Genomic DNA, 13,878 nt, shown 5'->3' with positions numbered 1-13,878 from the left:
CTGGCTCACACACCAAGCTGCTCCTATTCTCTTCCCAGGCCCAAGGTTCCTGGCCCTAGCACGAACTGATGATCTATTATCGATTAACAGCCTGGCAAAACTATTTTATTACCAAGAACCTCTGTGACCCACATGCCCAACAGTCACAACTTAAGGGAGAAATAGTGAATGAGTATCAAGAGTTTTAAAGGCTTTGAGTCCACATAAGGGGAAAGTCATGGGGAAGTAGCTCATCTCACAGCAGCAGGGGACAACAAGGTAGAGTGTGGAGAGCGGGTGTACCCCTGTGAGTCAAGGACCCCAGTACCTCAGACCCAGAGAAATGGCTAGTCCTTCCCTTGGTCTGAGTATGGACAGCAACAGTGTATACAGAACAAGTCAACCACAGCTCTCTCCTCCCAGACAACTGTAACCTGAAACTGCTCGCCCTTCGGAGACTAGCTAACCTCTGGTCATGCTGCTGCAGATGGTAAACCTGCCTCCTATCCCAGAGTTTCCAGGCTGATGTGACGGTGTCTCCATCAGAGCACATGGCCCACTGATCCCAGCCTTGCTGTACATGTGTCTATTGTCTCTTCACTCCAGTCACCCCAGTCAGGCCAGTCCTAAAGCTGTGAATGTCATAGCGGTGAGGGTTATTCATGTGAGGAACCAGGAAGTGGGAAGCAGGGTCAGGACCAGTTATAACTAGTTATAACCATCAGACCACTAACAAACCACGTCTACCGGTCCCACTCTAACAATCCCGGCCTCCTGAAATGGCCCTAAGGATATAAAAATAGTTCAGTGGGCACAAGTGCCTGCTGTGCAAGGATGACGCTCTGAGTTTAAATTCTCAGAACACAGGGAAAGCACCAGGTGGGACTGTACAAGCGTTGTGAATCCCAACACGGCCGGGGCAAACAGAAGAACAGGCCCTGGCTGACCACCAGCCTGGCTAGCTCCAAACTCAGTAAGTGACCCTGTCTCAAGGGAATAAATGACAGAAAAGACACTCGATGTCTTCTTCCTCTGGCCTCTGCACATACATCTCCTGCCATAGACACAGCAATATATATATATACATGTAAAACACACACGTGTGAGTGTGTGCGCACACATACACATGAACACACACACACAACACACACACACGTACAAAATACAAATATAACCTCATAGAGAACATTTCATATTCAAACCATCCAAATAATTTGCCTATTTTAGCTTGTTTTGACTTGCTAATTCATGAGGATTCTATATCCAATCAACTTAGGGGTTTATATATAAAAAGAGATTTTATATGTATGTATTTTAAATAGGGAATCACATAGTACAGGCTGGCCTTGAACTTGCTAGGATGACTTTGAACATCTGACCCTTCCAATGTCCAGGGACCAAAGGCTGGTAAGACTGAGCACAGGTGCCTTTTTCCCAAGGGACAAAGATCTAAGGCAGCAGGTTCTCAACAAGAATTCCACATCCACATGGGCTTCCTAAGACCATTGGAAAACATAGATATTTATATTATGATTCATAATCATAGCAAAAGTACAGTTACGAGGTGGTTACTTTAACTTAATGGTCGGGGCTAGGGGTCACACCACATGAGGAACTGTATTAAAGAGTTGCAGCATTAGGAAAGTTGACAAGCTCTTCTCTAGGGCAAAGGAAGGGCCCAAGGTTAAAGAAGTGGCCGCAGTCAGAAACGTGTGACACACAGGCATGAGGACCTGAGTTGGGATCCCTGGAGCTTGTCTCCAGCTAGCTAGTCTAGCTCAATCAGTGAGCTGAACGCTCAGTGAGACCCTTCTCAAAAAGTAAGGTAAAAAAGCTGGGCGTGTTGGCACACACCTTTAATCCTAGCACTTATGTGGCAGAGACAGGTAGATCTCTGTGAGCTCAAGATTCGTTTGGTCTATGGTATGTAGAGGTCCAGGACAGTAAGAGCTGTCCCCATACCAATAAATAAACAAAGTGAAGAGCGGTTGAGGAAGACACATAATGCTGACCTCTAGCTTCTACACAGACACATGGGCAGACATGCCTACACACACTGGAAAAGGACCTCAGACACAGGGGCAGAGGGGCAGGGTCTAAAGTTATCCCGTGGTGGGGAATACTCTTGTCTTCTGTTCTTGAAGGTCAACCAGAAGTCTGCCTTTGACTCCTGGGAGGGTCTTTGGTCTCATTTTACTAATGTTCTATGTATGTGTTTCTGTCCAGCATCTACCAGCCGAAACCATTCAACTGGGCAAACATAATGACAGATGCAGGATCAGAGCTTCCCTTCCTTTGTGAATATTAATGAAGGCACAGGCAGAATTTATCTATCAAAACAAACACCTATCTTACCTTTTTCTGATCCCATAAACAGATTCTGCAGAGACAAAAAAAAATATAATAATTAATGTTTTTCATACTTTAATTTTGTGGATGGGAATTATGTGCACATGAGCACTGGTGCCCTAGGAGGTGTGGGGTCCTCTGAAGTTAGACTTATAGGCAGCCGATCTGCCTGACACAGATGCTTGACATTGAACTTGAGTCCTGTGGAAGGCGGCTAAAAACCACCTAGAAGTTGAATTTCAACTCATGTGGGGACTAGCCAGGTGACACATCAAATAGCACAAGTTTTGATCTTCTAATGGCACTGAGTAATAGACTCATTTTGGACATCCTTAAATCAAAGTTTCTCAGCCATCATGCTCCTGCCTCTGTGGGTTGGGCAGCTTCACTCTGTAGGGTTTAGCTTATGCACTGTGGAGTTTTACAGCCTCTCTCACGTCCACTCACAATATGCCAAGCAACCCCTAGAGTTCTAATGGGGAAAAATAACTAAACACATCCAGATGACCCTCAGGGGTTAAAAGGACTGACACCTGAGAAAAGCTCCTCTGAATTAACCTATGCATGCAAGAAAACAGAAGAAACACCCTTCAGTAGCCAATCAGTGCTTCTTACCATTCTGTTCAGCATGCCATGTGGAAAGCAGGAGAGAGAGGTGCTGGGCGAGAACACGGTCAGACATTCAGGAAGCTACACAGCCCAGCCAGCCTCCCTTGCATCTATATACTATCCATCGCCCACTCCAAAACCACAGGACTAAGGAGTGCTGAGGGACTACCAGGAGGCCCCCTCAGATGGGAGGGGCTACATCTTCCTTTTGTTTTCCTTCTAGCAACTTACACGTGACTCAACACTAGAAACATCCGAGGAGTGAGACAGAAAAATCAGAAACCTGGTCCGAATTATCACTCCAACCCTGGACTCCCCACCTCCGGACCTCCTCGGAGAAGGGAGAGACATAATGTTCTTAATGCTGTCCAAGGACAGAACTTGGTTTATAAGTACTGAAGCTGACCATAACTAGCACACTACTAACTGGTTGCCCGGGGTGGGCATTGCTCACCTGAGCCTCCCCTACTGGGAGAAACCTGCCTGGGGCAAAGGGAAGGCCCCCACTTTACACACACCCCAGACTACCTAACCCATTAGCCACTCCAAGAGCAAGCTTCCAACTCCAAAGGGGGACACACTTCCTTTATGAGTGCCCTCCCCAAGGTGCCCATGACACCAATTCCTTTTCTGAACTGAGTTGCACCCTTAACCCTTAACATGAAATTGTTTAAGAAGGCAATTAGGACACAAATAACACTGACGAAGGAGAGGAAACTCTAGGGTCCAGGAGCTAGACCACTAGACTGATATGCAGCTGGGTACTCACAATAGACAGCTTCTCCGTAGTTGTGTACCGGGCAAGGATTTCGCCCCGTTTGTTGGCCCAGGGCTCAAAATCAGGTCCCACAAAGGAGTTGTCATCCTTATCACGTTTCTTTCTGGAGCTTTCCTAGGGAGGGCAAGGCAACCACCTCAGGAGGGAAGCTTTTGTTGGCATCGTTGGTTTGTTTCTCAGGACCCTGAGCATGCTAGGCAAGCACTTTACCACCCGGCTATACTCCAGCTGCTGTTTTCTCTCCTTTCTTTTTCTTTCCTTTTTGTAAATGGCCTTTTAAAGACAGGGTTTCTTTGTTGTAGCCCTGGCTGTCCTGGAACCGGACTGCTTTTGCCTCCCAGTTATTGGGAATAAGGCATAGGCTACCACCACCAGGCCACAATAATGGTGTGGTGTGGTGTGCATGCGTGTGTACATGTGTGTGTGCATATGTGTGTATATGCACACCAAAAGTCAATCTCAGATGTCATTCCTCAGGCAGTCTTTGAGGCAAGATCTCTCACTGGCCTAGATTTTATTATTGGGTCAAATTAGCTGGTCAAGCAAGCCCTCGGGATCCATGTTTCCCTCCCCACACTGGGATTGTACGGATTCACCACTGTGTCCAACGTTTTTGCATGAGTTCTTGGGACTTCATGCTTGTGAGGTCTGGAGGTGAAGATGGGATCCCTGGAGCAGTTAGCTAGCTAGACTAGCTAACTCTGTGTGCCTGGGTTTAAGTGACACTCTTCCTCAACATGTCCAAATGTAAGGTGGAGAACAATCCAAAAAAGACACCAGATGTCAGCCTCTGACCTCCAAGTACAAGCAAGCATGCATGCACCACCCCTACACATACACATAAAAAATAAAAATTTTCGGGGCTGGGAATTTAGCTCAGTGGTAGAGCGCTTACCTAGGAAGCGCAAGGCCCTGGGTTCGGTCCCCAGCTCCGAAAAAAAGAACTAAAAAATAAAAAAAAATAAAAATAAAAATAAAGGGCTGGAGAGATGGCTCAGTGGTTAAGAGCACTGACTGATCTTCCAGAGGTCCTGAGTTCAAGTCCCAGCAACCACATGGTGGCCCACAACCCTCTGTAATGAGATCTGATGCCCTCTTCTGGTGTGTCTGAAAACAGCTACAGTGTACTTACATATAATAAATAAATTTAAAAAAAATAAAAAAATAAAAATAAAAATTTTCAATTAAAGTGCAGATGGCACAGGGGTTAAGAGCACTGACTGCTCTTGCAGAGCACCCACGTGGCAGCTCACAAGCACGTCTAACTTAGTTCCAGTAAATAATGAATGCCCTCCTCTGACCTCCACATGCATGCATCCAGTGTATATATACACATGCAGGCAAAACGGTCATGCACATAAAATAAATTTTAAAGTTTTGTAAAACACACTGAAAAAGACATTTTCCCCAACAATCCAAATAATGGAAAATTAAAATAACTGAATATTGAATCAAGGAAACAAGTAAGCCTTAGCACTGCTGGCAGGATATAGACCACTAGGCCTTTGAGGGGATGGCTCAGTGGTGCGCTCAGAACAGCACACATCCACTGCCTTCATCCAGTAGAGAGCTTCTAGGACGCTCCCCTACACAGACCTGCGCACACAGCACCATGAGGTATGTATATATTCAAGAGACATTGGTGTGCTGTCAATACCAGCAGGCACTCTAGACTCCATGGCAGCAACAAACGAATCAGAATATAATGCAGCCATGCAAAATAAAAAGTCGAAACGTGAAAAGTTATCTAAGACATAGTGTCAAGTCAACAATTTAAAAGGAAAATCAGCTGAGGGGCTGAGGATCTAGGAGTGTAGCTCAGTTAGCAGAGGGTTTGCCTGGCAGGCACAAAGTCCTGGGCTCAGTGTCCAGCACTGAACAAGCTAGGAGTGGTGGCTCTTACTAATAAACCTAGCCTTTGGGAGGCAGAGGCAGGGGAACAAGAAGTTCAAGGTCATTCTCACATAGGCCAGTGTGCACTGCATGAAACCCTGTCTTTAAAAAAATTAATTAAGAAAAATATAGAGACCTCACAGATCTCTCCCAGCCTCTCTCAGACAACATTCTTAATCAAATTCCTCTGGCTATCTGGATGTCCTGAACTCGCACAATCAGAATGCCCCAATGCATTACTGGTAAAACTTCAAACCACCATCCCTGAGGGTGAAGACCTGACACCCCGAGATGTGCTGCTGGCCAGGCTGCCTTACTGTGACTGTTACTGTGGCTGCTGGGTCCGAGGTGGCTGCAAACATGGATAGGGGGTCGGTGCCATCAAGGACACTGCTCAGAGGATCGACCACAGAGCTGGAGGAGGAGGAGGATGTGGATGAAGTGCTTCCTTTCCGGCTCACTTTCTTTGTCTTTGACTCGGTGACCTGGGGAGAAAGCAGTGGAGGTCATCTGACTGATTGCATCAGGGGACAGTCAACTAGGCCACTTAATCTTGCCGTGGAAGCTAGACTGACCAGTCATTTGTGGCAGAGGCAATGCTTGCATTCGGTGAACAACTGACACATGACCCAGGATCTCCATGGCCCCCACAATACAGCTGGTCCCCAGAAAGACCAGCCATGCCCAGGGGCTAGGAGCTTCAGGCTTTATTCCCACCCTCCAGGGAGGACAAAACCAGCAATGGAGTTAAAAGCAATCAACCTGAGCATTGAGAGCCCCCCACACACACACACACACATTAGATCCCTTATTGAAGGCACTTGGGAGTGTCTGTGATGACATGGGGGGTGGGGGGACAGGAGGCTGTGCTTGGAGGACAGAATCTCCAGGCCTCCAGCCGGCCAGTGGGTTCTCCATATTGTCCTGTCCAGGAGAGCTTCCCTGAGCTCTGTGTACTACCTCAGCAAATTAACAGAACCTAAGGAAGGACAAGACCTTATAGAGGTCAGAGGCCCAGGGCATGCCGTAGACTTGGCCCTGGTAACGCAAGTGGGGTCTGGTGCTCGCTATCTCAAAGTAGGGTTAGGTCCAAAGTATCGCCAAAGCTGGTATCTGCCAGAGAATGCTTGCTGGTGTCTGACACGTAGGGTCACAGTGCGTTACGTAAGGAGTGTGAGAGCCAGGAAGATACCTACGATGACCTGGTCTGATGCTGCTCATATTCAAATACTAAATTCTGCAGCCAAGGTCTGGCTGCTCCAAGATGAGCAAATCCTCACGTGTACCAGCTTTTGTTGTGTAAACCTTGCCCTCCAAGTTATCCATGATTGGTTAATAAAGATGCCTACAGCCTGTAGCTGGGCAGAAGAGGGGTAGGCGGGGCTTCGGTTCCTGGGCTTTGGGTCTGAGGCAGGGACCATGAGGAAGGACAAGAGAGAGGAGACAGAAAAAGAAGCCATGGGGTAGGAAGACCGTGAGCCCATGGCTATGAAGGCCAGCCTTCATGTTGGAGGAGGAGTGGCCCAAGCGAGACATGGCAAGTGATATCTCAGGGTTATTGACAGGGAATTAGATACAATAGCATAGACGGTGGATATCTGCCCAGCAGATATAAAGGTTTTGTGTCTTTTATTTGGGAACTAAATGATCTAAGATGGGGTAGAAACCCCCAAATATTTACCACAACAGACACTGGCTTTTCCAGTCTGGAACACTGTCAGAATCAGTTGGATGGTCACCCAGAAGATGGGCAGGAGCATAAATCGCTCAACGTGCAGACCAACTGCATAGCTGGTGGCAGACTGAGAATATAGGAAAGACTTCTTTTCCACTGAAGTAATCAAGTATAACGATGTTGTTTGGTTTGGTTGCTTGCTTGTCTTTAAGACAGGCCCTCACTAGGTAGGCCAGACTAGCCTAGAGCTCAGCAGGCATCCAGAGAGCCATGGGGCTCTTTTCCATTTGTGTGTGAGTGGACACTGAACCTGGGAGCTCTGCCTAGAGCAGCAAGTGTTCAACTGTGAAGCCATCGCTCCAGCTCTGGGAATCTGCTTTCTAACAAGGCCACCATGTCATCTGACTGTCGACAATGGTCCTCCTGGTAGGATCACGAACCATGACATGACTGACACTTAGTGTCCAAGGTTCATGACTAGTAAAAACCTAAAACTGCATCTGAGCTGGCCAGAGCAGACTGTCATTTCTTAAACTACATAACTACATAGTGTGACAGCTCTTGACCCAATGGTAACACAGTACTGGGTATTATGAATAATACAAACATTTTATTTATGTATTTATTCATTCATTCATCAATCATTTATTTTGAGACAGCTTTACATAGCCAGGGCTGACCTTGAACTCTTGCTCCTCCTACCCTTACCTTCTTTTCTATTGAAGACGATAGGCACTGTACTGGCTGGTTTTGTGTGTCAACTTGACACAAGCTAGAGTGACCACAGAGAAAGGAGCTTCGGTTGAGGAAATGCCTCCATGAGACCCAGCTGTAAGGCATTTTCTCAACTAGTGATCAGGAGGGGAGGACCCAGTCCATTGTGGGTGGTGCCATCCCTGGGCTGGTAGTTTTGGGCTCTACAAGAGAGCAAGCCGAGCAAGCCAGGGGAAGAAAGCCGTAAGTAACATCCCTTCATGGCCTCTGCGTCAGCTCCTGCTTCTGGCTCTGCTTAAGTTCCAGCCCTGACTTTCTGTGGTGATGAACAGCAACATGGAGGTGTAAGCTGAATAAACCCTTCCCTCCCCAGCTTGCTTCTTGGCTATGATGTGTTATGCAGGAAGAGAAACCCTGACTAAGACAGGTGTGTGCCACCACACTGGTGCACAGGTAAGGTAAGGCACATGGCAGGGTGTATGTAGGTTATTACAAGTTTTATATCAGAACCTTGGGAGGGTTTTGGTACCTAAAGCCAGGCTTTCCAGGACACCAAGGGACAAGGGGCAGCTATTCTTGTTAGTGACATGGGGGTTGGGGCAGGAGGGAACCAGCAAGTCTCCTGTCAGCTCTCATTTTCTTTTTTGAACAGTCTAAGATGCTCTTCAGGACACTCACCACTCCACCCCACCTGCCCCAGGTGGCCAGAGTGACTCCTACTATTAAAGATCAGGAAGCATCCAAAAAGGAGTCCTTACCCTTTGCCCATAGCAACTACAAGGACATGAGAAGGTGGGAGGGCAAAGGGTGACAGGAAGTTAATCTAATGAGAGGTTGATTCACACATGCATAAGCAGTTACCACTAGTACCAAGGAACTGGGACCTGCTGTAGGAGCCTATATAGGACTCACAGTGATGGGCTTCAGCGGGTGGTAGTCCCCACACTCCAGAGGCACTGTCTCCAACCTGCAAGAGGCCAGCTCCGCCTTGTAGTTCCTGTTCCGAGAGTGCCTGTGAACAAGCAAGACACTTGGCGAATCAGAAAGGTGACAAGAGAACACCAGATGGGTGACTGAGACCTAAAATATTATCTCCACTCCACTGGCAGGGGATCAACTTGGAGCACATAGTGTTGCTAGCAAGAATAATACAAAACACTACATAAAAAACATAAAAAATATTTTTATTGTTTATTTGAAATCACTAGCCCAGGTTAGCCTGAAACTCACTAGGTAGTTGAACTCGACCTTGAACTCCCCATCTTCCACCTTCCAAGCCTTGGAATTACTGACTCTATCACATCCAGTTTAAATACTAGGGATGAAACTCAAAACTCGTGTGTCAGGTGAGGACTCTACCAACTGAGCTATAAAAACAATTTCCAAGCTGTCTGAGTGTACAAACTCTGCCAACAAATCCTGGATGTGTGAGGCCAGATCCAGTACTCAGGAGAACTTACTAAGAGGAGGCCAGTTTCCCCAACCCTGTTTCCACAATGTTGGCTGACTGGTAGCGTTAACCAAGCAAAGGGCAGGTGCCAACAGGAGGCCAGGCAGCCATAACTTGGAGCAAAACTCCCAGAGCTGGACAGACGCAGCAAGGCTCAGGGGATCTCTGGGCTCAGAGGACCTTCCAGAACAGGACATGTAGATACATTAGAGATCAGGGGACCTCCTGGTGCTGGACAGATATGGCAGGGCTCAGGGGACCTGGGCTCAGGTGGAACCTCCTAAAGCAGAACAGACATAGCAGGGCTTGGAGGAGGTGCCCCAGAAGAATAAGTTCCTGAGATGCAAGAAAAAGTCCAGGCTGGGGATTTGCAAAAGACAGGGCAACTAGAGAACAGAAAGGGCAAAAGTAGCTTTATCAGCTCAGGACTGATAAAGAGGAAGGCCCAGTGAGCAGGACGACGAGAGGGAGGAGTCAGAGCACTGGGAAGAGGAGGAACATCATCACAGAGGGGAACCTCAACACATGAGGGGTCTGGAGGAAAGGCCACATACACATAACCAGAACCCATCCCAACGGGAGCAGAGAAAGAGAAGTGTCATCTCATCAGAGTCCCCAGCATACAGATCTGATCACTAGGCCTCCCTTCAGGGAGAACCCCTCAGGTGGCTTTGCCCATGATTCCTTCTTAGGAACTTCCCACCTGCTTCTGGTGGCCCTTTGCTACACTGACCCCTTCACTGTATGTGCAGCCAAGCACTTCGTCTGTCCTACAACCCAGTCCACTCTAGCAGCCTCACCACCACCACCACCACCACCACCACCACCACCACCACCTCACTAAATGCACTCAATCTTGCTATCTCAACAGTTGCCAAAATCAGACTTTTTCCGCTAACAAAGACATAGGTACCTCCCATTCGCACACCCCAGAAACAGTTTTTTCCTGATTACATAGGCCAATTCCCATAGGGAAAGGGCAAACTCCAAGAGGTCAGGAATCTTCTTTGTCTTCCAGGTCTCTAGAATTCACCCAGCAGGCTGCATGACTTTAGGTCAACTTGGATCCCATGCTCTCAAATGTAGAGCAGACTTGGGAGTGTTAAATAAGATCTTAGTGCTAGGTTCTTAGCACAACCCCTGAAATTCGATCTCTGGAGCAGAGGCACACTTCCCAGGGGCCTCACCAGTTCCCTCACCATCGACAGGAAAATCACTGTTAAGAAGCCAGACATGAGTCTGTCTCTCTCATTAAGGAACACAAGGTCAGTGGGCAAAACTGAAAGCTGAGCATGCACCCCCACACAGAGAAATGTTCTGCATTTGCTCGAGAGGGAAGACTACAAGGACCATAGGCACTAGCAGAGCTTCGGTCTCACTGGTATGTATAACAAAAGTATCAAAGGTTACACCAGCATGACCAGGTGGGGGAAGCCCACGGTGTGATCTAAGAGGCCCACAGGACCACATTGATTCTGTGTCCTGAAGTGGTCTCTTGCAAGTCTGCAGGACAGAGTGAAGTAAAGTGTCAGGCCAAAATAAAGCCAGGGGGTTGATGTTGGTTAAGTTCAAGGCCTAGCGTTACAAATTTCTTTCATGCTCAAACGCAGGCATTGTAAGGTACCTCCCATCATTTGAAGAGAAAAACCTGAAAATTAGCTCCTGAGATGCAAGTCTCCAATCCCCAACCTCATTATCATCTACTTATCCTGTCTGGATTGCTTATCGATACAAATCACCTGAGGCAACCAGAAGGTCACCTCAGTTTTAAGTACAAAAAGGCCTGTTCGCCAGTCACTTAGGAACACACTATTCCTTCCTGCTTGATGAGTTCCTATGCATCCTGCAAGACCCAGTTGAAGGTTCTTCTCTGCAGTCTATGCAAGCCGCCAGTGGAGTTGACCGACTGCCCTCACCCTCCTTTGGGCCTGTCCCCAGTCTTCTTGGTTCAACTACACTGACCGTTCCCTGAGGCAAAAAAGCACGTCTGAGGGTTCTACACAGAGTAGGGTGAATGGCCCCACTTTACACACGGAAAAGACTAAACTCATTCAGGTGGGATGAGGAGATCAAGGAACAAGTCTCCTGGGTGCAGACTCCGGACGAGTTCATTCCCTTCTCCAGAACTCCCAGGCGTGCCAACTTCTCCCAAGGAAGCAGAAGCCGCTACGAACAGCGGAGACGAGCAGAGAACTGACAACAGTTCTGCTCTTCCGTAGTTCTGACAACCTGGGCAGGGATGGAGGCCACCGATTCTAACAAGAACGACTGCCCACCCACATAGAGAGCAGCTAAGGGCGGCCCCTCCCTGAAGCCCACTCGCCAGTTCTTCCTTACCAGGGAAAGACAGCCATCTTCCCAGTCACATGATCTCCTGTTTTCCGCGACCAGCCCCTTTTCTCACGCCCAAGGAAGCTCGGCCCCGCCCCGGCCGCCATGATTGTGAAGGGCGGCTTCCGCTCTGAAGCTCTGTTATCCGCCATGATTGTGAGGGGCAACTTCCTCCGGTTTCCAGTCCTCCACGTTTGTGTCCGGCAATGGCCCGGCCAAACCCAAGCTCCGTCATCTAACTTGATTTGTTTGTTTGTTTAATTTATTTTTTTAATAGGGATCCATTTGCCTCTGCCTCCCAAAATGATGGGATTAAAGGCCCGCATCACCACGCCTGGATTAAATCACATTCATATTATGTGGATGTGCGATATTGCACGGAGGTCAGTGGATAACGGACAGGTGTTGATCCTTTCTTTGCTTGACACTAGATGCCATTACCCTCTGAGCCATCCCATTGACACTCCCCTGACTTTCCCCAACACACTGGTAAGAGGTAGGACTCCACTGGCTGCTTGGCCCGCCTGCTCCCTCTAGTGACAAGTAGGAGTGCATACATCCATTCCTCCTGAGGGCCAAACACAAGTGATTCTGAAGTGAATTCACTGTTTGGCATTGAGTTCTCTCCGTACTTCGTTAGAAATGAGCACTTTGGGCATTTTTCCCCTCACGATTGACAATATATGTCAGATTATAGGCAAACGATCTTGACCACAGAACTTTGGCGCTCCTGTTTTGTGTCCGCCCCACCCCACCGTGCCCTTTATGGAGGAATTAGGTTTTGTAATAACTGATGACCTCACTCAACGCACTTTGCCCACTCACTCCCTTCTCAATAGAAACCTTTGGGGTATCTGTCATTAATCACTTGTTTGTGGAAAACTGGAGCTCAAAGCTAGTGAGTGCCTGATCTTAGGATTTAAACTCTTAACTCAAATAAGAATGGGTTTAAACTGGGAAATTACCGACAGCATCTACTCCTCATACTGTCCCGGTTCTACTTCCAAGTGCATGCATGTCCTGGTGGGAAGAGCACCATCTTTTTATGCATTCTGGAAAAGGTAATTGAGTATACTTCAACTAGGATTGAGTTTTGCAGAATCTCAGTTTCTTCCTCTGTGAAACTGAGGTAACCGGTAAGATGAAAGGTTATCAAAATTCCGTCTTTGGGTCAACCCTCAGAAGCTGTGGTTAATGAGGCAAGCAAGACTTCTCTTTGTTAGCCTTTGCTCTCCGGAACCTTTCTCTCTGTAGCACTGACACTGCTGGTCTATCACAGGGCTGGGCATCTACTTTAAATGGGCATGCCGCTTGCCTCTTGCCTGGGGATTGTAAACCAGTGGCTCTGGGATAGTTGTGTGGACATTTCTAGGGAATACTGATGCTGGTAGTTCCCTTTTGAGAATGTTAGCAGTTCAGGTGGTGAAAGCCAATCATGGGCTGGAGAGATGGTTCAGCGGTTAAGAGCATCGACTGCTCTTCCAGAGGTCCTGAGTTCAATTCCCAGCAACCACCTGGTGGCTCACAACCATCTGTAATGGGATCTGATGCCCTCTTCTGGTGTGTCTGAAGACAGTGTACTCACAGACATAAAATCTTAAAAAAAAAAAAAGGCAATCATGAGGCACTAAAGGCAGGGAAGTAGTAACAACTGCCCTTTGTACATTCAGCAAATCCATCCCATCTTGTGTATAAAATAGATTATGGGGAACCATCGTAAAACAGACTGTTTCTGGAAAGGATAGATAATCTACTAAGAGGTTCTTCTTACCACAATCTAAGACCATGATTTTGTAGCATCTTTGTCAATGTCCCCAGTGGAAAATCTGGGCTAGAGAAATGGCTCATCTAGAAAGCACTTCCTGTTCTTCCAGAAGATCCAGATTTGATTCCCAGCACCCACAGGGCGGCTCACAACCATATGCATCCCCAGTCCCAGGGAATCTGATGCCCTCTTCCGGCCTACACAGGTACATGTGGTAGAGACATGCACACAGGCAAAACATTCATACATACCAAATAAATAAGTCTAAAACAATTCTTTTAAGGAAACTGGAGAATGGAGGGCCATGAAGAAACATTGAGTGCAGAGAGCAGAGT

The 13,878-nt window shown here is 47.5% G+C and overlaps 1 protein-coding gene across 2 annotated transcripts in view; it reads right to left on the bottom strand.

Moving 5' to 3' along the window:
• Positions 1 to 11,819, bottom strand: part of Vps35l (VPS35 endosomal protein sorting factor like) — a 104,119-nt gene extending 92,300 nt beyond the window's left edge. For both annotated transcript variants that reach the window (NM_001399656.1, NM_001017463.2), the window contains 5 exon segments: positions 2,335 to 2,359; positions 3,707 to 3,829; positions 5,926 to 6,093; positions 8,910 to 9,009; positions 11,785 to 11,819. In NM_001399656.1, coding sequence (NP_001386585.1) covers positions 2,335 to 2,359; positions 3,707 to 3,829; positions 5,926 to 6,093; positions 8,910 to 9,009; positions 11,785 to 11,801 — 433 coding nt within the window. In that variant the 5' untranslated portion in view covers positions 11,802 to 11,819.
• Between the last annotated feature and the right edge of the window lie 2,059 nt (positions 11,820 to 13,878).

Source organism: Rattus norvegicus, chromosome 1 (genome assembly GCF_021556685.1).
Source record: "Rattus norvegicus strain SHRSP/BbbUtx chromosome 1, alternate assembly SHRSP_T2T, whole genome shotgun sequence".
Taxonomy (NCBI): Eukaryota; Metazoa; Chordata; class Mammalia; order Rodentia; family Muridae; genus Rattus; species Rattus norvegicus.
This window is presented reverse-complemented; position numbering and strand designations above follow the sequence as displayed.